This window comes from Rhineura floridana, chromosome 6, assembly GCF_030035675.1.
Source record: "Rhineura floridana isolate rRhiFlo1 chromosome 6, rRhiFlo1.hap2, whole genome shotgun sequence".
Lineage (NCBI taxonomy): Eukaryota > Metazoa > Chordata > Lepidosauria > Squamata > Rhineuridae > Rhineura > Rhineura floridana.
Genome location: NC_084485.1, coordinates 63657327 through 63683955, shown reverse-complemented (window position 1 = coordinate 63683955; position 26629 = coordinate 63657327). Strand labels below are relative to the sequence as shown.

The 26629-nt window shown below is 41.4% G+C and overlaps 1 protein-coding gene across 5 annotated transcripts; it reads right to left on the bottom strand.

Annotated features, from left to right (window-relative positions):
• Nucleotides 1-2024: 2024 nt before the first annotated feature.
• Nucleotides 2025-26207, bottom strand: C6H1orf116 (chromosome 6 C1orf116 homolog). Of its 5 annotated transcripts, none has more exons than XM_061632089.1 (4): nucleotides 26181-26207; nucleotides 11325-11477; nucleotides 6977-7151; nucleotides 2025-6133 (listed from the first exon to the last, which is right to left on the bottom strand). In XM_061632089.1, the coding sequence occupies exons 2-4, from the start codon at nucleotides 11436-11438 to the stop codon at nucleotides 4674-4676; spliced, it is 1749 nt and encodes a 582-aa protein (XP_061488073.1). In that variant the 5' UTR covers nucleotides 11439-11477; nucleotides 26181-26207; the 3' UTR covers nucleotides 2025-4673. The 5 variants fall into 5 exon arrangements, with proteins under 5 accessions (XP_061488073.1, XP_061488070.1, XP_061488072.1 ...); XM_061632086.1 differs by lacking the exon at nucleotides 26181-26207 and adding an exon at nucleotides 26075-26171; XM_061632088.1 differs by lacking the exon at nucleotides 26181-26207 and adding an exon at nucleotides 25876-25990.
• Between the last annotated feature and the right edge of the window lie 422 nt (nucleotides 26208-26629).

Sequence of the window (26629 nt, the reverse complement as noted above, 5' to 3'; positions counted from 1 at the left end):
CAGGGTAACTAAGACTGTTTCTGTCCCACAACCAGATCAGAAGCCTGCAGCCATTCCAAATAATCAGCATTATCTAAGATGACTACCTGGATTCTCTCACTACCTACCCCTTTTCTTTCTGACTCATTTTCCTCTCATTCATTCATGCTAGGCATGCTCTTCCTTCTCTCTCATTATTGTCTACACTGTATAGGATTTTTGTCTCCTTTCTATCTGGTGCTGCTTGGAGAAGGCTGCAAACTTCATGTCTTCTCTTTCACCCCCACACACTATTCTCCCAAAGCACAAGCCAGCTCTCTCCCAACCTGCTCTCAACTTAGTTGCCTCTATACCTGATACTCCCACGAACTGTCTCCCCCACCCGCCGACCCCCATCATCACTATCATTTGGTCCTATTGCCTGCTTCAGTAGCCTCTTCTTTGCCTTTTTGGAAACTGCATTCCTACAAATCTAAGCACTTTCTTAGGATGCATGCACTGCTGGTGGGGAGCTAACGATCAACTTAAAGCACAGTACTCAGTAAACCAAAATGTATAGAAAAAATACTCTTTCTGCAGGAGTTTTTAACAGAAACCTTATTTTTACCAAAGCAGTTGTGGGAGGACTCAAGGAGCTGATCATGTTTGCCTCTTATCAGACCAGAATTGCATAACAGCGGATCAGATCACATTAGTTGCACTACCTAGCTGCCCTGACTGAGAGCTGGAAAAACCAGAAACAGAGCCTTTTATATGCCTTGTTCCCACTACTTGATCTAGGGTTAAACATGGCTCTCCTAAGCCTTTAGGTCTCAGAGCAAGGCACATCTACCTTAAATTTCCTCTTCCCACCCCCATAGACTCAGACATTGAAAATGGAGCGGGGGGAAATGATGACTACAAAATAGCTAAACAGATTGATGCCTTATGGGTGGTTGGAATAATTTTGCAAATTCCACATTCTTGAAATTTGTCAACTTGAACTGTGAACCAGCACTGTACTGTATTGTATGAAATGGTAATGCCTGTATGAGTTTATGATAAACAAAAATATAAAGCATTACAGTAATGAATGCAAATAATGTCAAGCACCATTCTAACAATGCAAAACTGGATCAATTCCAGGCATGTCAAAATTTTGATTTCACTTGCAGATTTAAAGTGAATGATTCTCAAGAGTCTGTGGACAGTTAAATGTTGTCACAGCCTGAACCCTGTGCATGTTACAAACTTTCCAGTGACCTTGTGCTTGGACTAGGCACGTGTTGCATAACATCTTAACTGTGCCAAGAACAACGCCTGCCACATTCAACAGATCCCTTGTATGAGAAGGCCACATGTATAGGCTAATCCATCATTCTCCATTTGTCTTTTTGACCAATAAATATGAAAGTGTGACATTCATGTAGAATAAATTCAAACTAGGCACAGATAATTTCAAGCTTCATCACCCAGTCCATTTTTGAGATTTGCATGTTCATGGATGAAATCAGGTTGCTGCAACGGTCAGGTACGGAGCAGGCCTGATGCTGTCAAGTTATGGTAGCAAGACTGGCTTGGAGTATCGCAGATCCCAGACTGGCTCAGACCCACCCCTCCCTGCCCTCAAATAACCTGTTTCAGGGCTTTCTGCTCATGGGCCTCCTGCATGCACATTCAGGGGATGGAAGGGGGAGGTGGGCACCATAGTGAAATTTGGATCACTCCATCTCTGGTAGATGGCAGGAGGCCAGCTCAGCCAAGTGGCAGGACACCACCACTCAAATCCAAATGCCCACAGCCTTGAATAAGGATTGCTCTGCAAATGTAATAGCAGACCTCAGTTCTAGCTAACTGTAGTAATTCATTGCAAAACATTTGAAGAAGCCTGCATGAAATAAAAGCTCCAACCTACACTCCAAGCCCAAAAAAATGGTTAAGCAAGTGGGAATTAGTTGCATTCAATCAAAATCAACAAGACTTCTCTCTGCATGTTTAGTTTAAGATTGTGGTGTCAGTTACTGAACAGGAGCCACACCAAAAGTTCTGTTCTAAAATGGATTTTTATTTCCTTTAAAGTCAGAAATAAATTGGCATGAGAAAATTTGCACTCTAAAAAAAACCAGGAAAGCAGCAAAAGCTCATCCAACCATGAAAATTGACATCAATGAAATTTAGTATCCTTGGTACACAAGCAATGTTGAGTTGACATTAAGAACACTAAGGAATGAGTGCTGAAATGTAGATTTGAAACATGAGCAAGGACTTGCCAACTTGCAATTCAGAGATATAATGAGAACATACATTTGGTTCACTGCCTCAGTTGTGTGAATTATCTCTCAGAAGACAGCAAATGCATATAGTCTTGTACTGTCACCAATACAAAGAATTGTAGGAGAGTAGAAATCTACTAACGGAGCCTCTAGCCTACAGTACAAAATCCAGGGGGAGGGGGACTGGTAAAACAAATGCACACTACAAATCAGACTCTAAGCCTGTTAGCCAGAGAACAACTTTCAGAGTTCCAGTATGCTGTCAGTCTATTCATAGTTTAAACAACTTCCTGTAGAACGTCAGCAAAATGCATAATTTAGGTGTTTTACATGCACTCAGTAATACCTGGATGAGAGTTTAGGCCATTTCTAATGGTCAACAAATTAGAATTGTGTTGCAATGTTTAGTTCCAAAGCTTCCTGTGGCTGTTATAGAGGTTGTTGTTTAGATGTGTGTGTGTGGGGGGGGGTCTGTCTTTATGTACAATATATTCATTTGTACTTTTATCAGTGTTGTAAGTCTCTTGGAGACCTTTGGGTAACAAGCGACTAACAAACCTAACCAACAACAACACTGTTGAGCCAAGGTACAAGTACATTTTAATGTTCTCTCTAACCTCTTAAGGTGTTTAACTCCTGCAATAGGAAAGGGGGGGGGCGAGAAGAAAAATAAGGCCCTGCAGAAGTAGAGTTAGTTTTTACAAGAGGATAATTGGGGGGGTTAATAATATACTGGATGATCATACCCCAAGCTCCTTTGATGTGCCTCTCCCCCCCCCAAAAAAAACTCTTGCAGTTCAGCTAGCTGAAATATGTCAAATTTATCCTTCCCCCATAGATTGGAGACCTGCTGCAGAGGGACTGGATTACTTGTTTCTGGAGATCAATGGTTTTCAAACTGTGTTCCACAGAACTCAGAAGTCCTTCAGAATCTTATCAGGCTATCTTTAGTTAGAAGTCAGGATTGGCAGACAAGCTTCCATGACAGACAACCTGTCCTTTATGACGAATGTCCTGCACCTAAGAGAATATGAGTTACGTTCCAAGTTGCACTCAGTTCATGTTGGACACTGGAAAGGCCTTTTAGCTTCATTGTTGCCCACATGAACTGAGTGACCTAGAACACAGTTATGTTTGTGAGCATGCTCAATTCATCTGGGGCAGCAGTAACTCTCAGCAGTTCTGTCCAGTGTCCACTTGTATCCCTCCAACATGCCAGACATGCTGAGGTTCCTCAGCATTTGAGTTAGTGGGAAAGGGTCCCTTGAAGAAAGAATGACTGCTATAGAGTATCTAGTACTGTGGTGCTAAATAGAGTAGGTTTACCTTTAGCTCAATGCATCGTCACATTAAAATTAACTGCTATTATACGACAGGTAAGGTTTGGGTAACAAACCTTTTTGGAGATTACAGTGATTTGATATGACGACTCTTACTCTCAAGGTTATCATGGTTAATATTTGTGCTTCCCACAGACCAGTTCTCCCCACCCCACTTTACTTCTCTAACTTGTTTACTAATCAAATAAAACCCAAACTTTTCCCTATACAAAATAGTTTATTACTCAATCGTCTTTTAAAACACACACAATTTTCATTCTAAAAAATTGCATGATCTTAAATAATCATACAACAGTAATCCGTTTACATAAGTCAGTACAGCAAACTACAGTGGGCCAAATCAATTCTGATTGTAGTGCTTATTTTTAATCAACTTCTAACCAGCTATTTTGAAGAAATGTTGGAGGTGAACTGGCAAGTACTTCTATCTTCCATTAACTGAGGCTTAAGATTCATACCCAATGTGTTCTTGTCAATGTATTAAGTATCTAGTGCATGGGTCATCTCGGTAGATATAACACGCTTGCTGGTTTCACCAGCTACACTATACACGCCAGATTATCAGGCCCAGAGGTTTAAAAAGGAACAAAAAAACCATTACTGCAACTCAGTCTTAACTAAAGACATCTAGCCACATGGCTGCCGTCATGATACAAGGCTCTGTGTATGTGCAGAGTCCATAGTTTGAAATAGCAATTACAACCTAGATCTGATATTTTCCCTTTCCAGTTAATCATATACTTATTAAATACCTTACACAGTTATACATACATTACATAGTGATATCTTTATACACTATATACAGCACACAGAGATCCTATACAGGTGGTAGCATTTCTATCTGATGTAAAGTGGAATCTAAATGGCAGATTTAATCCACCTCTACAAAAGTAAAGATAAAAGTAAAGTCTGAGTGAGATGCTAGTTCACATGCAGACAGATGAAGGCAGTGCTGGTTATCTTATCAAGCACGTGCATACATTGGACAAAACCTTCGTACTCTCAACCTATACTGTAATTCCTTCCATTATAGCTGAAGAAGCAAGCAAGCAAATTCACTATCCACAACTGAACAGTTTTTGTATTATTCCAGCTATTTGGCTTACTCCTTTAACAGACCAAGTTTTTTCAAAGCCTCCCTCCTGTGTTCCTCTGTGGCCCCCTTGGGAGTGATCTTTACACTGACACAAGGTGGCCTTGGCAGCTTAGAGGGATGCTGAAGTGGATATGATCTTCGCTTGTCACTTTTATCCAGCTCATCTTTATGCATTCTGTTTTCCTTTAGATCAACAAAGTCTTTCGCCATGCCAAGGGAAGCTGGGCGTGGCCGACTACTCCGGAGAAAGTTTGGAGTGATCTTGTCAAAAAAGGACATCTTGCCAAGTGAACTACTGTTCTTAATATTCTGGTCCTCACTACCAGAGGAGATGCAGCTGCTCAAACCCACACCTGAACGCTCCAGTGTTTTGGATTTGAAATTCACCTGCTTGACACCTGAAATGTCAATATCCATTGGGCAGCTTTCTTTCCAAACAACCCGGACATGCTGCTGATCAGATTTCTCATTAGAAGTGACATTGTCCACATTAACATTCTCTCTACTGTTTGTCCTGGGAGCCTCTCTTGGTTTCAAGTAAGTTGCAGTTTTGGTCACATGATCTGGATCTTTTTCTTGATCTAGTGGGAGACCTAGTTTCTCAAGAGCTTCTCTCCTGGCTCTTCCCTGTTCTTTCTGGAGAGAATGTACTTTTTCCATGGAAAAATCACCAGTTGCAGCTCTGGGTCTACCATCTGATGGAGCCAGCACTTTTATCTTGTGACTGGGATCTATGGCAAGTGACACAACATTACTTCTGCTGGTTTTAAGTATAATATTTGGTGGCAGTTTCCTGGGCTTTGGGGCGGTGGGAGGGCCTTGCTTGAAGTTGGAATCTAGGAGAGATTCTTCCAGTGAAGGTTTTTGATAGTTTTCTTGAGCACTAGTAATTTGGTCAGAACTCTTCTTGTAACTTTTAGGAGAGACAGGTTTCAGAATGGCTTCTTTCCCAGTTGCTGCCTCCACCTTCTCTGGTGAAAGTTCCTGTTGGGCAGCTGCAGTCTCAGATCCATCCACTGGGCCAGCATTCCTCTTAACTTCAGAGTGTGAAGGTGTCCCACTTTCTGCATCTTTATTAAGTAGTGATGCCTCTTGCCAACTCCTGGGATGGCTCCTTTTCTGGTCCTGGAAAGGTTCCGGGGGTGGAATTACAACAGATTCCAAATCAGAGGCTCTTAACTGGGTACTCATCTTGGATTGGTCATTTGGCATGTCCACAATCTCATCCTTAGAAGACCCACATGAACTCAGGCATATCTGAGGAAAAGCTTTTGGATCGTCAGCATTAGAGTTAATTGCTTCAGCAAGGGAAACTTTGGGTGTTTGGGGGGCATTTTTTACATTGATGTTCCTTGGAAAGCTGTGGTGGCCTGGACTTGGGATGACAACAGGAACACAGCCAGAAATATATTTTTTGCCCTTTGGTTCAATTTTGTTATGCTTTCCAAGACTTTCATGATCCAGCTCTGCAACATTGGGGGGGGGGGAGATAAAAAGATAGAAAAGTAAGTAATGCCCCTTACCCCAAACATCTTAGCAAGGAGAAGAAACAAAGACTCAATTCTCATATTACACTTTACTACATCCATACTACGGGTATTTTCTTTGGATGAAACAGTGTAAGGTGAACAGATGATGAGCAAGTTCCCAAAATGGATGGGGATAGCTTAAATACCACCAAGTGATACGGAGCAGCTGATATTTACCACACCAGAGCAAATCCAGGTCCTTAAATATTTGCCTTATCACAAGATAAATTCAAAGCAAAACACTAAGCATATGAAAGTGATATTTTACAAAATCCCCTGGTGGTGTATTTATCAGATTAAAAACAGCAGAAGGGCCAAGGAGTAACTTTATGATGGTGATGTGTATTTGCAACCAAAGACACATCTGAAACTGATTCGGGAGGTCAGGACATGTCTTCAGTTTTACCTCATCATAAGTACACTGTGTTGAACCATTTTTTTTTAATGTTACCAACTGAAAGAAACAACTAAAGCTCAAATGCACTACATTAGAGCCATTTGCAGATGTTGAAGCAGCTGAAACAAATGCATGTTTTCAAGCAGGGGAGCATCACAGCAGCTATATCTATTCCTACATTTTGTGCTCCTAACAGAACATGTATAGACACTCTCACATTTAGAGCTGTACATGTGGAGGACTCTCTTCACAATCAGGAATTTTAAAACTGGGAAACTAGTTGTGTGTTATTTCCTCAGCAATATGTAAGCTGTGCCAGGAATGATGCTTCAACTGAAACATGCCTATTAAAGAATCACTCATGGACCAGCTCAGAAGCTTACCTTTGGGAACGTATCTCGTAGGCCACGTCCGTGGATGCTTAGATGGCTCAACTGTCTCTGCTTCATCAGTAGAAAGTCCGCTGTCTGCTTCAGCGTCCAGAGAATCTAGTGTTTCTTCAAGGAACATAAGGCATTCTTTCTCCTCCACTGATAGATAGTCATAGCCACTGTCACTCTTCAAGAGAAGAAAAACACCCTAAGCAATATGACTAAGGTGACATAAAAGCCCAAGAACAACAGCCCTCATCTCCATTTCCTTACCTTCCACCAGACTTATCTATTGCAGCCAATTTGTGGAAATTGTTTGTTGCTATTGCCCACAAAGGGCCATTGCCTTGCCTTGGTAATCAAGGTCAACAGACCCACTATTGAATTCCCTTTGTCAAAACTGATCATTACTTTTCTGCAACCACCACTCCCACTCTCAATGGCTTGAGACACTTGGCTTCACGCAGAGGTGTTTAGCCCTCTGGGCAAGATGAATGTACAAATTATATCTGCCAGTATGAGATTCACAGGATTAGTTTGCTCTCATTAATTTTCACCCTCCAAGTTACAGAATGACAGTGTTGGAGTTAATATGTTCAGTTCATCCCTTTCAGACCATCCCTGGAAGAGTTTTTGAGAGAAAGAAGTGTAGTATTGTGCCTGAAGTTGGACTAGGGAGCCAGGTTCAAGACTGATCTAGTTCACAATGCTCACCTGATGCAGCTTTCTAACGATCTAACCAACCTCACAGGGCTGTTGCAGAAGATAAAGTGAGAAATTCATATATGATCTACAGGATTGATCACACCCTGAGCAAGTTGCCTTGTTAAAAAAAGCAAAGAGAAAAAAAATTCGATCCTCCAAACAATTCAGTGCTTTAGCTCAGAGACAAACTAAACATGACACCATTCATATAATTAGCAATTACATGGCTGGCTTTTTAAAACAAACAAACATGGAGACCAATCTTATTTAACAATTTATATACTGCTTGATTGTAAAAAAAATCTCTAAGCGGTTTACTAAATCTTGAAGCTGCTGTGGCCATGACTCCTATTTTTAACAAACCATTCACATAATTGTCAATTGTATCCATAGTGCCTCATCTAGGAATGAGATACCAAGAGGCAGAGTACATATGCATCTCACAACAAAGGTCAAACTAGATGTGATGGCAGCAGTTCTGCATGCTTTAAAAACACATCTCAGCCACATAGAAGTCCTTCAATCATACAGAAGAGGGAAGGTCCGATTTTAAAAGCAGAGGGGGAAAAAGAATGCAGATCCCCTCCCCCATGGCTTTCTTCCCCATAAACCCTTTCTCCATCTGCTTCCAGCCCCAGCCAGACTGCTTGAGAGATTGCAGGCAGTAACATGGAGATTAGGAAACTTCACAAGAACATCGTTTTTGCTTATAATCCTCTTCTGTGTGATTGGGCCAGTTCACCATTTAAACACAGGGGACTACTGCCAGCACATCTCGTCTGGCACCCAATCTTCAAAACTGAATTTGCAGGCTTGAATGATTTAGAACAAAAGTCAACCTTTCCCCATCCCACATATACCTATCACATTTAGCTAAGCATGTCACAGAAGTTTGCATTTGCACAAACCTGACTAAGGGCCACGACTCCGCTATCTTCTGTACAGTATTCTTCTTCTTCAATAGACAGCATTAAAAAACTGCAACTACAGCAGCTCTAAAATATTTTCCAGCGAAAGTACTGTCATTCAGTTTTTAAGATTCTCAAAAAGTTGACTGAAGAAATTTCCCAAGTATAAGTGCTTGGAGAAGTCTCACATCTTAAGGATGTGATGGTTCATGGTCATCATTGAACGACTTCAACACCAAGTGACAATTTATATGAGTCCAATACTCACCACAAAAATCAGATACCTCAAGATTGGATGCCAGACTAGATGTGCTGGCAGTAGTCCCCTGTGTTTAAATGGTGAACTGGCCCAATCACACAGAAGGGGATTATAAGCAAAAACGATGTTCTTGTGAAGTTTCCTAATCTCCATGTTACTGCCGGCAATCTCTCAAGCAGTCTGGCTGGGGCTGGAAGCAGATGGAGAAAGGGTTTATGGGGAAGAAAGCCATGGGGGAGGGGGTCTGCATTTGAATTTACACCATACCCTTTCTCTCAAAGGAACCCAGGGCAGCAAACATATCAATGGAACTTTTTAACAAGAAAAAGTTAAAACATTATTTCATCAGTGATCTTTGGGTTGCCAGGATAGTCCCCTTCAGCCACCAAATGCCTGGGTAAATAGAAATGTTTTCAAATTCCTCCAGAAAGCAATAGTGATGGAGACAGATGCACTTCACTGGGGAGGGCATTTCACAGGCAGGGAGCCACCACTGTCAGTGCCAACAAGGCCTTGCCTGCTGATCATAGGGTTGAGACAAGGATACTGGGAAAGGCACTCTTTTACATACTTGGGTCCCAAGCCATTTAGGGCTTTATATGCTAGTACTAACACCTTTAATTATGCCTGGTAGTTCACTGGTGGCCAGTGCAGTACTTTTAGGACTGGTGACACATGGTACTATTGGACTGCTTCACATACTAGCCTAGCAGCCACATTCTGCACTAGCTGCAGCCTCTGGACTATCTTCAATGGCAGCCCCACATACAACATATTACAGTAGTCCAGACAGGAAGTCACCAGAGCATGAACAACTGAGGCCAGGCTATCGTGGTCCAGAACAGCTGCAGCTGGAGAATCAGTGTCAGCTAGGCATAAGCATAAGCACTCCTAGACATAGAAACCACTTGGAACTCTTGTTACAAATTGGAATCCAGGAGTACTCCCAGACTATCAGTCTGTTTCTTCAACCCCTCCCAGAACAAGTCATATACCTAATTCCTGGACATGGGAACCACCTGTCTGTCAGATCAGTTTTCAGTCTCAGTTTATTGGTCTCTAGCCCATCACTTCCTCCAGACAGCTGTCCAACACCTTCACAGCCTCTCCTGATCAAGATGGAATGGAGAGATGAAGTTGTGTGTTATCAGCATACTGATGACACCACATGGCAAATCCCAGGATGCCAAGTCCCAACAGTTTCATGTATATGTTAAATAGCATAGGAGACAGAATGGACCTTTGTGGGACCTCACAGGCCAAAGGCCAAGGAGCTGAGTAACAATCTCCTAGTTCTACTTTCTGGTAGCAACCCTGCAGGTAGGAGTGGAACCACTGTAATACAGCACCTGCAGCTCCCACCTCCTTCAGTGCTCCAGGACACCATGGTCAGTGGTGTCAAAAAGCTGCTGAGTGGTCAAGGAGAACCATACAGAGTTGCATTGTCTCTGTCTCTCTCTCTCCCCCAATAAAGGTCATCTATCAGGGACACCAAGGCTGTTCCAGGCCAGAAATCAGACTGGAATGGATGCATGTGTGAATCAGTTCTGCTTTGTCACTTCAAGATATCGCAAACCAAAGATGTTCTAGTCAGGGCTCTTTGGATTCACTGCACAGCCACATAGGGTATGCGTATAGTAAAAATGTCTAGTCCCCATGGTGTGCTGAAGAGATTGGAACACAGACTACACCTGGTAAAGGTTCAAACATAACCAACCACTGAAAAATAAAAACCACTGCTGATCATCTTTAGATGGTCATGAGAAGGAGCTATATTAATCCAAAGAGAAGTGTCTTTCCCCAATTCCGCTGCATTCACCAATCCCCATCTACCCTTTTGTCCCTGCTTCCTGTCTGTTATTATTTAAACTGTCCCAGAGGGTCGGGTGGGGAATCCAAATGTGAAAGGATGTAATCAGAATTCTACGAAGTAATCCTGACAAGCAACAATGTGCAGATTTTTTTTCTGGTTACAGGATGCTGAGGGGCTGTTCTGCTGGGCACAGAGTGCAAAGAAGTCTGCTTATAACACCCATGTTTAATATTCTAGAAAATCAAATTTAGCTAGAGGATTCATGCTGCTGGCCCCTTCCATGAGGAAAGAGTGGCTAGTGTGAGTGTGATACAGACTTTCTTTGCTGCGGCATATATCACTGTACATTAGGGATGGGGACCCTGGGACTCTCCAGCCTTTTGGACTCCAACTACAATCAGCTTCATTCACCAGAGATGATGGAAATTGCCATGCACCAGCATCTGAGGACCACAGGTTCCCCATCCCATTGTACTTGCTGGTACTTTCAGAAATGCTGTAAGATTTTTATCCTAATTGGTTTTAACTGAAAGCTTTTACCCAACTTTAAGATGATGCTTAAACTTTTATATTTCTTAAATGTTTTAGCAGCTTGTTATATTATTTAGTGTTACAAACCACCTTGACCTTTTTGAGACCATGTGAAACAGAAGAAATAAAATAAAATAAATATACCATTTCAGATGAGCCGGAGTTGTTGCTGATCATACTGTCGCAGCTGCCTGCACTGCCAACAACTGCTGTGGGTTCTGGGTCAGCTGTCCCTATCCACAAATCCTTTTTAGGCATATCACAAGTCAGACTAGACAGCAATATGACCCAAGAAATCTGGAGAGGAAACATAAGACAAAAACATACATATATATCACAATTTTAGGACATGCTCATAAACAAGTTAATATTGGAGAAATGCTGTTAGGTGCTGCATATGTGTATTCTTTTTCAAACATTTCAACACATTTATATTTATTTACCTTTATGTTTATATTTATATTTATACACACTCATTGCAGCTCATAACAATATAAAGCAATGTCCAAATTCATTACATTGATATGACATATCAGTATAATAAACAGTCAGTACTTAGAAGCATTCCTAGAAGCTGCAAAGAATGGCCTTCATTCAGCCATCACATTTATGGATCTTTGTGCTCATCTACACAGTGGTTTACTGTGTGTTTGGTGCTTCTCACATCTCCTTCAAATTTGCATGGTTCATATTACACTACCAGCAAACAGAAAATCACAGTTTCCCCCTTGTAAATCTGTACTAAGCCAATCCACTGATAGTACCAAAAGGGAAGAAAAAAAGTCTTCACTCCCTTTCTCTAGTGCTGCAGACACTTTGCTCCAATGCTTTTAGGTGGGTGTGCCAATTGTTCCCTCTTCACGCTCACTTCCTCTTCCTCCCTTCATTCATTTTATTTCCTGTAGGGTGACAAGCAACTTCAAATTGCTCTCCTCCATTCTGCTGGCCTTTTTTATGTTGCTGCAAATGGTGCCTTTATTTTCTTTTTGCCCTAACTTGTGCGCAAAAGCATAACACTGCTCAAACAATGATTTGTATTTCAACTGTAGCTTCCCCCAGGCACCTGGTTGGCCACTGTGAGAACAGGATGCTGGACTAGATGGGCCACTGGCCTGATCCAGCAGGCTCTTCTTATGTTCTTATGTATCCTACCAGGGAAAACAAATATTCACATTTCCATTTTTTTAAAGGAACCTACTGCAGGTGGTAGAATGGACTGAACATGCTCAGTCACCTAGAAACCAGAGAAAGTGGAAATGTATAACTAGAGGCAGGGCCACAAGGAAAAAGTGAGACTAATCCTTCCCAGAGGAATGCCTGCTTGTGTGAAAGGGAAAAAGCAATTGGCAGCCAACATTGAGCACAAACTGCAGACAATGCAAATGAAAAGTGAAGGTAAAAGAAGTGTATTTCCCACAAAGAAATGCTCCCATGTAGATGAGCCCCTTGCCTTATGCTGAGTAAGCTCATTCTTATTTGAGCACTATTCTTTACTATAGTCCTATTAGATATGATACTGCCCTGTGAGGCGTGACCATGTTAATGTGTTAATGTGCAGGTCCAACATGGATGCTGGAAGACAGAAGTACAAGAATGAGTATCCAGTGACAGAACTCCTGTATTCAAACCTCAGCCCCATTTCCTAGACAATACCTACTCATACTAGGTATTCCAACACAAGTGGATGTGCCAGCAGTTATGTCTGTTTTAGAGCAGCAAGCAACATATTTGTGAGACAATCCCAATTCCAATCACTGCTAAATTCAAAAACCTCAAATCTCCACGTACCAGGCAGCCCACCTTGTGCCTGTTTGCAGTTGGTTCTTCAATTGCATTCTTCTATATTTCCATCAAAACATTCTGCAGCATCATAACATCATAGTAGGAATATGGGGGTAATCAGAGTGGGCTCTGCACTGCACCCAAGTACCACCTCATGCCATGGTAACCTTAAGATTCCTGCCACCACCCCATCAGCATTTGTTCCACAAGTTTGTTCAGTAGGTTGTTCAGTAGGTATTGGTCAGCAGTCAGACTATCCAATATCTGGATTCTTGCCCTATGCCATGGTAAACTTTGTGAGAAGTAACTAATAAAATTTGTGGCCATTTTAAACCCATTTCTGTCTATGCATAGCTCTTGCCTACACACCCTACCCTGCAGGCACAAAAAAAGTCTGGCCAGACTATTATTTATTACTGGCAACCTCATGCCCGGCATTGTTTGGAAATTCTAAGGGTTTGTCCACACTGGAGTTTAATGTGGATTTGAAGCTCCTTGTCTTTTTTTTTTTTTGGCAGCATCCACACAATGTTCTCCTTATCAAAGTGGCAGCCCACACTCCCTCCCCCTATCTGAATTTTCCCAATTTGTGGATAAACCAATAAGGGAAGAAAATCCAAGATAGAATTGCATGTTACCTGACTGTGAATACACTGAAGTGCATTGTGTCAGCGGATTCTTTTACAAGTATGGTGACATTTCACTAGGTGATGTCTATCACTTCACCCCCTACTTCAATTTTATTGCCATCAGTCCAAACGAAAGGACACAGTTTGTATTTTTCCACTAGTTGTTGCTGAAGGCATGTTTGCAGTAGAATCATAGAATAATAGAGTTGGGTCTCTGAGGCCATTGAGTTTAACCCCCTGCTCAATGCAGGAATCCAAGTATTTTATTTTTAAAACAGCTCATTTGCACAGGAGTGCTTTTGCACAAAACAACTTATTAAAAATAAAAATAGCCCTTGCAGGTACAGGAGGTAAGAAAGGAAAAGGGATGGAAAGGAAGTGGCAGCCTTTCATGTGAATGACTCCAAATTGCTGCCTGGCTTTGAGCCATCCACATTTTTTTTCTTCATTTCTGCCTGCTCTTTTGTGCAAGTCTGGTAAATTAGAAAACTTGTATTTCAAAAATTAAAATTAAAAGGTTTGCATGCACAGGCAAACAAATATCTGTCCACATGCTCACAATGGAGCTCAGTTATCCTAGTCTGGAGCAACACACACATTTTAAAAATGTTTTTTGACTGCTCTGTTGTGCAGATCTGGTATTACTGGAAAACTTGTATTTCAAAAATTAAAAAAAAAAAAAGGTGTGTGCATGAGCAAACAAATACTTGCACGTGTGCCCACAACAGACCACAGGTTTTCAGAACTTAGGATGGGTGGGGAAAAACTTATAATGGGACAGGAGACAGTATGAATACTTGCAATCAGGCTCTGCCTACTAGTGTGGACAGGAAACACCGAGATAGATTTTGGAGGGATAATACTGAAATGCTCATGTGTGGATGATGAAGCAGAAATGTGCACATGGAAAAACTGACCCATATTTGCATTGACACCCTAATGGGAACACAGCCTAAAAAACCAACAAATCAGTGCAGTTTTGAAAGATGCAGACTACCTTCTTGACATCCAGTTGTATCCAAACAGACAAAAATTGCTCCTTGATCTCAGGAACCCTCATACAAAATTTGGTTACGATATCTTAAGAGGTGTCCAAATGCATAGCAAACAGGCACACTACTTTCCAAAATATGTAGTAGGGATTTCTATTTATTGTATTTATTTGTTGCTGTATGCACAAAAGTGACTCAAACCAACATTAAAACCAAGTATAAAAACAAGACTAGCAGGAACAGCACAAGAGGCTGAGCCACCATCATGTCACATAAGAGTAGCTGTAAACAGCAGTTTGCTTCTTCATAAAGGTTTTCCAATTGCACTTCCTGCTCATCCATCATTGTCACAAATCCCAACACCATTTGGAACGCCATGTGGGCAAAATCAGTTTCTCTTTCTGTTCTGCAGAAGATTGTTACATCCTCTTACTGCTATTTCAGAATTAGATCAGTCCTAAGTCCTTTTCAGGCATTCTCTTTTTTCATGCATGCTGGCAAGTCCTACCCCATCAGGCACATCACAATCACCCCTTGCTGCATGGTTTATAACTCCAATATTCACCAGCAGGGATTGTCAGACTCTCTCTCTCTCCCCCCCTTTCCCTCATGTATATAGGGCTATATAGAGGAAATCTTCCTTTGGATTGCTGGAGAGCCTGTTGAAATTGCCACAATAGCTGCTCCTGACATGAGTTCTCTTCTTTGAGTTTAACACCACTTCCTGCTGTATTCCATTTCTAGCATGTGTGTCAACAGTAGGAAATACAGTTTCATTCAGATCAGGAGGTTTCATGCCAAGACCACAGCCAAGATCAATACTTCGCCAACCTGTAGACTATGACCAGACTTAATGCCTATAATGAAAGAATTTCCTGTACTTCTCCAAGCGTATGAAAAGTCAACTTGGGTAAAACAGAAGACTTGCATGCACAATGCACATTATATTGAAGGCCCAAGTTTCTTTTTATAGGAAGAACACATACATACCTTTGGACTGACAAGGAGAGCAAAGCATGATCTTTCACAAGTATCACTATTATTACTACTACCTATAAGCCAGTATCACTGGAAAAGCACACGTGAACTTTAAATGATTCAAGGTTTTCAGCAGCTATAGGTAATGTGCCTATTTACTTAGGGCAGAGGCCAGGGTGTGCGTTGCCTGGCATATACCTCACATTCCTTGTGTAAAGAATGCCTTAAAGAGACAGGCCACACATAAACTGTAAAACAGAGGTCTTTCAGAAAGGGCCCATCCGCTTCCCTGTTCCTGCTTTAATGCTATAGTACACAATGAGTTGTGTGGGAAGCAGGTGTCTTTCACACACACCCCCAATAGAGATGGGCGAATTTGTCAACATTGATTTCTCTCAATTTCTCATTTTTTCAATCTTCAGTTCAGTTCTCCACATTTCCACATCTCATTGAGATTTCCCTTTAAAAAGTTTTAGCAAGAATCAGTCAGGATTTTAGTGTATATTTCTCCTAATTGTATGGAACTTTACCGGATGTGCACATTTTTGCAAGCAATTTCCCTTTACGTAATGTATTTTTGTATGTTGTTTTCAGTATGATATGCATTTTCATATACACTTTCCCATAATATAAGCATTGCATGGTTGGGAAAAGCACTGCAAATTCTGAGAATTGCAAATTTTGGCAGATAGCTGTGTTTTGGTTCACAAATGGTTGGGGAAGTGTAAATCAGATAGATAAACTGAATTTCTTTCCCATCTCTCACCGCTGCATATACAGGGAGTTCACTGCAAGAAGACAGCTTGTACTGTACTGTACTGGTGCCATGGATATTAATAAACAATATTTATGTGATTTCTTATCTGCCCTTCACCATAAGGTCTCAGGGTAGGTTGCTGCAATTTCAAAATATAACATTAATGCAATTTGAAACAAATTACAGTCACAAGAATAGGGTGGAACCTAAAAATATATGTCTCAGGTGACAAAGGCCAGGGTAAAGAGGTGCATCTTCAGCATACAATGGAAGCTACACAATGAATGTGTCCTCTGTGGGGAGGGAATGCCACCACTTAGGGGCTGCTACACAGAATGCCCTCTCCTGGGCTGCCACCCCAAACTTGTGAGGATGGTGGAAGTACCAGGTGAGCCGCTTCTGCTGATCTTAACTCCTCAGAGGATTTGTAGGGAAGGAGGCAGTCCTTCAAATATTTGCGGCCTAAGCACCTTGAATTGGTCCTGGAAACAAGCTGTCAACCAGTGCAGCAGCCATTTTAAAACAGGGTCTATGCACAGTGGTTAAAAACAGGAGTGGATTCAGGGGACTAGTGAATAAGCTGACAGCAACCTAGGCTGCAGAACATACTTGAGAATCTGGAATTTAGGGCATGTCCAGAAACTGTAGACTTGTTGCAAGAGGCAATCCAGACAAGAAACATAGAAAGCTGCCTTATACCGAGTCAGGCCAGTGGCCCATCTAGCTGAATGCTGTCTACACTGACTGGCAGCGGCTTTCCAGGGATTTCAGTCTCTAGCACTCAGCTAGGCTCCAAAATCAGATTGAAGGCCAATTGTGGGTGGGATGGTGGAACAACGGAAGGATGGCATTTGGCAATGGAAAGATGGCAGAATCAGTACACACTGGAGAAGTACTCATCCATCCCACCAAGGGCACACAGAGATGATCTGTTTATTGAACATTCATTCTGATTCATTTGCACAAGCTTGCATGGAGGTTATACAACCTCCATTATTTATTGAGCATTCATCCTGATTTGTCTGAACAAATAAAACTTCAGTTTATTGTTATCCAGCACTTTCTATTGCATTTTTCTGTCGCTTTCCTAATAATAATAATCAGACTTTTTACAGTAAGTGGATTTGTTGCACAAGAGCACTTTAATCCAATTTAATAGTGCAAACCAAGACTAAAGTAATGACAACAGAAGATTTATGTAACTTTAAAGTTGACAAGGACACTGAACTTGTCAAAGGTTATCAATACCTTGGCACAGTCATTAACCAAAATGGAGGCAATAGTCAAGAAATCAGAAGAAGGCTAGGACCGGGGAGGGCAGCTATGAGAGAACTAGAAAAGGTCCTCAAATGCAAAGATGTATCACTGAACACTAAAGTCAGGATCATTCAGACCATTGTATTTCTGATCTCTATGTATGGATGTGAAAGTTGGACAGTGAAAAAAGGGGTAAGAGAAAAATCAACTCATCTGAAATGTGGTTTTGGAGGAGAGCTTTGCGAATACCATGGACTGAGAAAAGGACAAATAATTGGGTGTTAGAACAAATTAAACCAGAACTATCAGTAGAAGCTAAAATGATGAAACTGAGGTTATCATACTTTGGACACATCATGAGAAGACATGATTCACTAGAAAAGACAAAAATGCTGGGAAAACCAGAAGCGAGTAGAAAAAGAGGAAGGCCAAACAAGAGATGGATTGATTCCATAAAGGAAGCCACAGACCTGAACTTACAAGATCTGAACAGGGTGGTTCATGACAGATGCTATTGGAGGTCACTGATTCATAGGGTTGCCATAAGTCGTAATCGACTTGAAGGCACGTAACAACAACAAATTTGCCAGTGTGCAATTGAGTTCTCCTACAAAAGTGACATTCTGGAGGGGACTCAAACCTTTCACCCACATTATTTATTTATTGAAGGAAGGGTTCATTGGCTGCAACCTTAATTTGCACTGTGCACTACTACAGTCTTTTGGGACATCTTCCCAGACAAATCTTAATACACACCTGTGCACCTTATAGCCCACTGCCCCCAATTATTTCACCTCAAACAGACACAGCCCTCATGTTGCCCAGCTTGTCACCAGAAAGTATAGAATTACAAACCCAGGCAACCCCATCCACTGAAGCCTTTCTCTTGTCCTCTTGCTATTCCGCTCTGTTGCTTCACTCTCTCCTCATCCCTTTCTTCTGCCCTTCCAAAATAAATAGGCATAGGCCCTAGTCTTACAGACATTGAGTGCCTTCCCCCCCGTGTGTGTGTGTGTGTGTGTGTGAGAGAGAGAGAGAGAGAGAGAGAGAGAGTGCGAGAGAGAGAGAGAGAGACAGAGAGACAGAGAGAGCTTCAGTTCACGCAGCTAATAGACTTGCTTAAGACTATGCAACAAAATTTGTGGCAGAGGCAAGAGTGACATCTGTCTTGGTCTTTTTCTACCACTCCCTCCGCATGCTTCATTCAGTGCATTAGACCATTGTGCCTTCTGAGGATATGGTCACAAGCTTTGTAACCAGAAAGACACGTTTCCAGCTCCACCCCTCTGCCTGTGTCACATTTTGTAAAGTCATCCAGCAAGAGATGGGAAGACTACTCCCTCTTAACTCTGACAACTAGTATTTAAACTCAGCAGTGCTGAGTAGTTTCTTTTCCAAATGCAGTGACATCAGTTCTATTTGTAAGAAGGTGCTAGAACATCATAGGGTGTGTTCATTCAAACTACAAAAAGCAACCTGATCAAGTGTGCTGTCACTCCAGTGAATAGTCTTATATAACAAACAGGAAACTCTCAAAGACTGTGCTGCATGTGTACCAATCATAATATTTATAATTTTCATATAAAGGATTGGAGCAAGACACTCATTTGTTGGATGTCTTCCACTATTCTCTAACTTCGGCCATGCTGTTGATATCCCATACATAGTCAGCAATCTAGGAAGGAGATAATCCCTACTTTACTTGCCATCTCATCTTCCCTAAGCAATAGCTAGAAAGGTCCTTTAAGTATCCTACTTGGGGATAATATCCTGTGTTGGACAAGTGGCTGATTATGTCCAGTTGCCAGTATCCAGCAAATAGGGCCCATTCACGTCAAAACATTACACACAGCAATTACATCAAGACTAACCCCAAAGACTCCTGTCAAAGACAGGAAGGTCTTCACTCAAGTTGCTTGGCTTGTGCTCCATATACAATATTTATGGCAAAGTGACGAACAACTATTTAGTATGGTCTCCATCACCAATGCAGGATGTCCAATGCAGGCAAAAGACAAGCTGACCGGGCACAAATGCTACAGTTTCAGAACCCGGCTACGCTGGTGGAGTTCCCAGTTTGACAAATTGATGAGAAGTTTAATCAGAAGTACGCTTAAGTATGGGATCACCTTGGTATCATAACAACAGAGCACCGAAAATTAAGCCAAGATTAAACTCTTTCCAGACTAACCATGACCTGTGACCAAGATTTGGTCTTGGATATGCATGTCCCTAGGTTCAGATGACACACTAAAACAAACTTTGACTTAGCTTAGCTCAGCAGCAAAAAAGAGGTCCTTCCAGAAGCCCACATCCTTGTGCTAAGCTAAGGTTTGTCAGAGTGTGATATGCAAGTGAGATTAATATCTTATATAAATTCTTCTATATACACACTTTCCCTGTACTGTAGATGAAATGTGCATATTGTTTTGCTAATTATTCTATATCCATTAAATAGCAGCCAATATTAGTAGACGTTTACCTATTTTAAAATCAACATTTGTTTGATGTGCCAAAATAATCTAATAGATCTTTGTAGCATCTGGAACAAGTTTACTGTTTTCAGTGCTTGACTGGGCTTCTTTACTGATGATATATTATACAGCCACAAGAGTGGCTATACAGTAGGGCCCCACTCATACAGAGGGTTATGTTTCGGACCCCTGCTGAAAAGCAGAAACCGCTGAAAAGCGGAACTCATTGAATAGAATGGCGCGCGACACCTGAAAACTGCCTTAAAAGTGGAACATGTGCCATATGAGTGGGGCTTTAGTCTAATTGCATCTAATTGAGACCGCCACATTAAAGAAGCGCCATAAAGCGGGGCCCTACTGTATACTATAGCCAGCATGAATTTTTCACATTCCACCATGTTAAATTGAAAATACCCCTATGCCATTCTTCTGCTTCCCATAAGCTCATTTCAAACAAAACCTTACAAAAGTCAGTCCTGAACTCAGAGGGTTGTTAAGCGAGTGTTTCTAAGTTTTTGTGGCAATACACAAAACACTCAGAGAGAATCGAGAGTTCAAAGTGTAAAACAAGAGAAAAAATCCAGACCCCTCTTGGACTTTTTTCTGTCAGTGGTCTCATAATTTGTTGTTCACAATGTTCACAGTGTTGTTCAGCAATGTTCACAGAGTACTCCCCTTGCTCCATACTCTGACGTTCATCTTCTAAAGTTTAAAAGTTATAAAATGCATGGCTGAGTTTTAAATTTAAGGAAATTAACACTGGAGTCTATAGTAAGTGCAAGCATGCTCAGTAAGAACCAACTGTCAAGAGTTCTAAAAGCCAGATTAACAGCTGTTTAGCTTGGCTAATCAAGAGGCCATACCCACGCCAGACATTTATTCCACTTTAAACAGTCATGGCTTCCCCCAAAGAATCCTGGGAAGTGTAGTTTGTGAAGGATGCTGAGAGTTGTTGAGAGAATCCTATTCCCCTGACAGAGCTCCAGTGGCCACAGTGGTTTAGCAGTCAGCTCCTCTTCCCAGAATTCTGGTGACTGTAGCTCTGAGGGGAATAGGGCATCTCCTAATAAATCTCAGCACCTTTCACAAACCACACTTCCCAGGATTCTTTGGGGGGAGCCTTAACTGTTTAAAGTGGAATAAATGTTTGGTGTGGATGTGGCCAGGGCAGATTTGGTTTAAATTTGGGTGGGAGACTACATGTGTCTGATGTAGAATAAAAAGGTGGGGGGAAATGCCAAAAATAATGATACTGTTAACAATTTTGGAAATTTTGGAAAGGGGCTTTCTCTCTGCCCAGTGTCCACCCACCCATTCTCCTCACCTCCCCATAATCCTCCACCGCCCCCCTCTCCCCTCCACGTTCCTCCCTACCCCTACTCTTCCTCCCTTCCTTCTACCTAGAAGCACGTTACCGAATTCTTCCAAACTATACAGGAAGTAAATTGGACTGTGAAAGACCTACCCAAATTGTGTTTGCATTTTGACAAACTTGTAGGGCAGTACAATATCTCAGACAGGAGGTCAGGTCTCCTGCTCCCCTGGTGCATTCACTATAGCTCCCCATTTTCCCTGCTTTTTAAAGTTTGATAAAAATATCTGTTGGCTATAGGTACGTTCGTAAGCCACAAGGTTTCTTTTGCCTATTAGTGACTGTACATCTTACTTTTCCTTTAACGGGATGAGTACTAGTGTTAGCGGAAAAAGTCTTTCCCAAACATCAGTTATACCACTTACTTTCAAATGCATAAGAAAGCACTCATTACAAGAGCAATTTGCAGAGCTATTTCATTAGGAAGATGCCTCACAACAGTAAAATATGGAAAAAGAATATAAATTCTTACCACATCTGATCAACAATGATGGCAAACCAGATGGGTAAAAGCAGACATCTCATTTCTTTTACTAAGAGGAACAAGTGTGAATAAGCAGTCTGGGAGAATTACAACCTAACTTGTCCAAGACTGCACATTACTACTCAAAAGTTTGAGCCTTAGCATTGCAATTAATCAGCTGAACCTTTAATGGCATTTGAGTAACCCGGTGTCTAGAATATTCTAAAGGCTTTAGTAGCCAATAAAGGCGTAGTTATTTACAACTCTAAAATCTGAGACATTAAATATTAACTAACATCCTGAAACCAGCAGTTCCAATGATACTGACCATGAACGTAGGGCACAGCAGTAAAATGTTTTCTTGATATACTGCTGCTTATTCTTAAGGAAATGAAACTGGGGTGTGCCCAAGACTTGATAACAACAATGCATATTGAGCCAACTGAAGGAGGTGGACATTTCCAGTTCTTCCTATGTGGCCTTCAGCTACAGTGGTGCTTTTTAAAGCCCTTATGCAGACCCTGGGTCCCATAAACCTATGTTTACCACCATGGGGTAGTGCGATGGGTAGCAGCATTGGGGCAGCCAGACAGAGAAGGGAATGGCAACAGTGCACAGCCAGCACTCAGAAGAGATGCAATGAGTGAAGCAGCTGCACCCACTACCATCTTTATTTACCCAGAAGGCTTCTGGGCTTTATAACAGGCCTGCCTATATGAAGTGCCTGAAGATTCTAATAAAAGTTTTTAAAATGTAAAAGGTCATTCTGCAAAGGAAAAATACTCTATTTGGAGCAAATGGCTTGAATCTAAAGTACCGGGCCCAATTCAAGGTGTTGGTGTTGACCTTTAAAGCCCTATATGGTTTCGGCCCAGCTTATCTGAAGGAGCGCCTCCAGCATCATCAATTGCGCCGCCTGACGAGATCAGCCACACAAGGCCTCCTCTCGGTCCCACCAGTCAAAATAGCTAGACTGGTGCGGACCAGAGAGAGGGCATTTTTGATTGTGGCACCTGCCCTCTGGAACTCCCTTCCTTCCGATCTTCGCCATGCCCCCTCCCTGATGGGGTTCCGTCAAGCCTTGAAGACCTGGCTATTCAGGCAGGCCTATAGGATCTCTGGGGTGGTCTAACTTTTATGCTGTTATTAACTAGACGGGTGGTTTTTAGCTTAATTTGTTATTATGGTATTTTGATATTATATTTTACTGTGTATTGTATGTCGCCTAGAGTGGCCGTTAACTCGGCCAGATAGGCGACTTATAAATAAAATTTATTATTATTATTATTATACTTCCTGCAAAATGAGAAAGTGCGCCCTTTGGCTGATCCCAGTGGGGCACTGTTCCTTCCTAGCTGTGGCTGCACCTGCCCTACATTTGACACCACATATGCCATTGTTTGTGGGGAATGGCCTTGCAGCCCAAACTGAAGCTTGTGCAGGGCAAATTAGGCCCCAGGCTGGAGATTCTCCACCACTGGTTTAAATCATGGATGCCAGAACAGAGTCGTAAAATAAAGATGATTTTTATACACAGAGCTCTTGGTACGTGTAGTACTACTGATTACTAGCAAGATACTTGGGTCTTCAAGCTATCAGGCAGCTTTCTCTATAACTCTTTTTTAAACTATAAGAATATTAAGTACCAGTGCTATGTTCTGTAAAACTAAGGCCTTCCATCAAGGAGGCACTATAAATAAGGCTCACTCTTCCAAGTGAAATTCAGTACCAACTCAGATACTCAATTTGTTGGTTATTGATAAGTGGATTCTCATTGTAGAAAATAAACATTTAATCTAGAGCTCTCTTCCCTTCTTCAAGCATTAGAGAAACTTTGAACAAGTTCCTAAAGAATCACTGGACTATAGTATGATGGCAAGGGTAGGAGCTGGGCTCTCTACAGAGTTTTCAATTCTATGCTTACCATTCTTTTTATTATATTTATATGCCACCCTTCTTCCAAGTAGTTCAGGATGGCATATGAAGTTCTCCCACCCCATTTTATCTTCTCAGCAACCCAGTGAGATACATTAGACAGAAGGCTAATGACTGACCCATGGTCACCCAGGGAACTTTATGGCTGTTTGGGGATTTGAATCTTGGTTTCCCCTGGTCCTAGTCAGACCCTAACTACTTCACTACACTAATATTCCAAACCTATTGAAACTCAAGTTGCAAAAACTTACCAACAACTTAAGTTACCAAGAAAGGAAGCTAAGTTGTATAATGAAGCCTTGTTTATAACAGGGTTTTTTCCAACACTTCCCGAAGCAGATCATTCTAATGTAAACCCATATAACTTCTGAACCAGCAAAATGAACAGAGCCAACAGCAGCTTGATAATCTTCCCATTTTTACTTACATTTGCTCGATAGCAAAAACAAGGACATTATCATCACCCAATGAACCATGCTTAATTGTTCACTGGTCAGTTATTATAAAGGCACATCAAACAAATCCTCATCGCGACCATCTTCCATCTGGAAGCCTATGTCCTCACTGTGGGAGGCTGTGTGGATCCAGAATTGGCCTCCACAGTCACTTGGGGACCCACTATTAAAGACCTTATCTTGGAAGACAATCTTACTCGGCCACGAGTGATCACCATTCACCAATGATGTTATATTGAAAATGGAAATGGACTGCCTTCAAGTCGATTCCAACTTATGGCGACCCTATGAATAGGGTTTTCATAGTAAGCGGTATTCAGAGGGGGTTTACCACTGCCTTCCTCTGAGGCTGAGAGGCAGTGACTGGCCCAAGGCCACCCAGTCAGCTTCATGGCTGTGTGGGGATTCGAACCCTAGTCTCCAAGATCGTAGTCCAACACTAACCACTATGCCACACTGGCTCTACTGTTATATTAGTTTGGGTCATTTATTATTATGAATGAAGCTGGGAAACCTGTGGGGACCAATGATGTTGGGTTTACCCATTTCATCAAAAATAAATCATGCACAGCAGACCAGGTGAGATAACACAAATGTGGTTGCCTGCAGTCTCTTCTGGAAGAAAAGCAACATATGGTCTAGCGAAGTAGTACAGGTTGTTGGAATTTAGCATGCATCAAGACAAGACACTACTATCTGTTTTCCCTATTGAATCATTTTATAGTCTCCTCAGGAACAGGTTTATAGTATTGCTCTCATTTTGTTGGGATTTTGTAGCCTTGCTCCAGTTTTAAGCCTAACACAGAGAGCTTACTGGACAAGCCCACACATTGCTCAATGTTTTCCTACAAATTAAGTCAGTGACTCCATTGAAGAACTTAGAATTATTATTTTTAAATTAACATTTGTGCCATATATTCTTATGCATTAAAAGCCCATAGATAAAAGAGCATTGGCAATTGTTTGCTAAAAACATGCATCTGCATGGACTAACACTATTCTACATCATATTGGCCAAACCACACAAGGAGGAGACACAGAACATGCCAAACATACATGTACAAATACCTTGACCCTAAAAATCCATCCACTTCTACATACACATAAGACAACTCTCTAATCATCGTCCCTTATAGCTACATATCTGCACAATCCCAGCTGCCCAATATCAAATTACAAGCTGGCACTACTCTATTTGTTTAACTACATTTAACTGATAAGGAGCAGATTTCCATCCCCATCTCATGTTAAAAATATTTTCCAACCAAGTTTCTGTAGAAAATGTATTAGAACACTCCAAATTACTGCAAACTTCAAGCTCTCTTTCCCATGAGTGTGAAAATATTTTTTTTTTAAATCTATAAAAATTGAGCATAGTTGCCTCTTTCAGTTTGTTAACTTGCAGGCTGCTTTTCTTATTACAGACATATTTTTTCATTGTTTATAAATTTGAACTGAAGACATGGAAGAGAGAAACATTTCTCACTCACTAGAAAAGGAAAGATACAGAAGTTAGAAGTCATTTAAAAAGTAGCTAAGTAAACTACCAAGAAGATTCTCTCTAGTTTCTATGAAGTAGGTTTGCACTGTGTATGGCTTACCTTCACCAGAAAATTCCAGCCTTTCCATAATATTTTAGCAGCCAGAAGATTTCAGTAGGAGCAACAGCAAGAAAGATAGCACAAGGGAAATGTATAAGCAAGACTGGACAAGCTAGCTACCTGTCTGCTATTTGTATCTAAATCTAGGAACACTCCTTATCCTCCTAAGCAAACATAGCTTAGTTAGAGTTTAACTCACCTTCAGTAGGAAATAAAAACAATTCCAGCTACTCTGCTATGCACCAACACGACCAAACAAGATATACCACCTTCTCTGTTCTAGTCTTGACCTCCCACTGACTTACCTAGACAGGTAAATTCTTCCTCTGTCTTTCTTCACTCCACCCTGCTTCTAACTCCCAACCAATCACACATCCTCCTCCAAATTCCTCATTCCAGCTGTTCCCAAAAGCAAGGGGAGGCGGTATTAAAGTTAGAGAGCTCTTGGCCAACCACATTTTTCCCCCAGTTCTAAACTTTGGCAACCAAGAATGAAGCAAAACAGGAGATTATTTTTTTTAATCTGCATTTTTGTAAAAGGAATCATTTTGCAGCTAAAATAAGACTGCTGCACGCTACTGGTTATTTCCAATTAAGTGGAAAATGTAGACAAGATATGTATTTTCTCTTCCTTTTTTTTAATATAAAGAAAATGGGCATAAAACTAGCCCTAAAGCACTGTCATGGAGTGGAGATGCAATGCTTCATTCTGTGCAGCATTGATCAGTCTGCTTTTGCTTTCACGTCTTTGTTA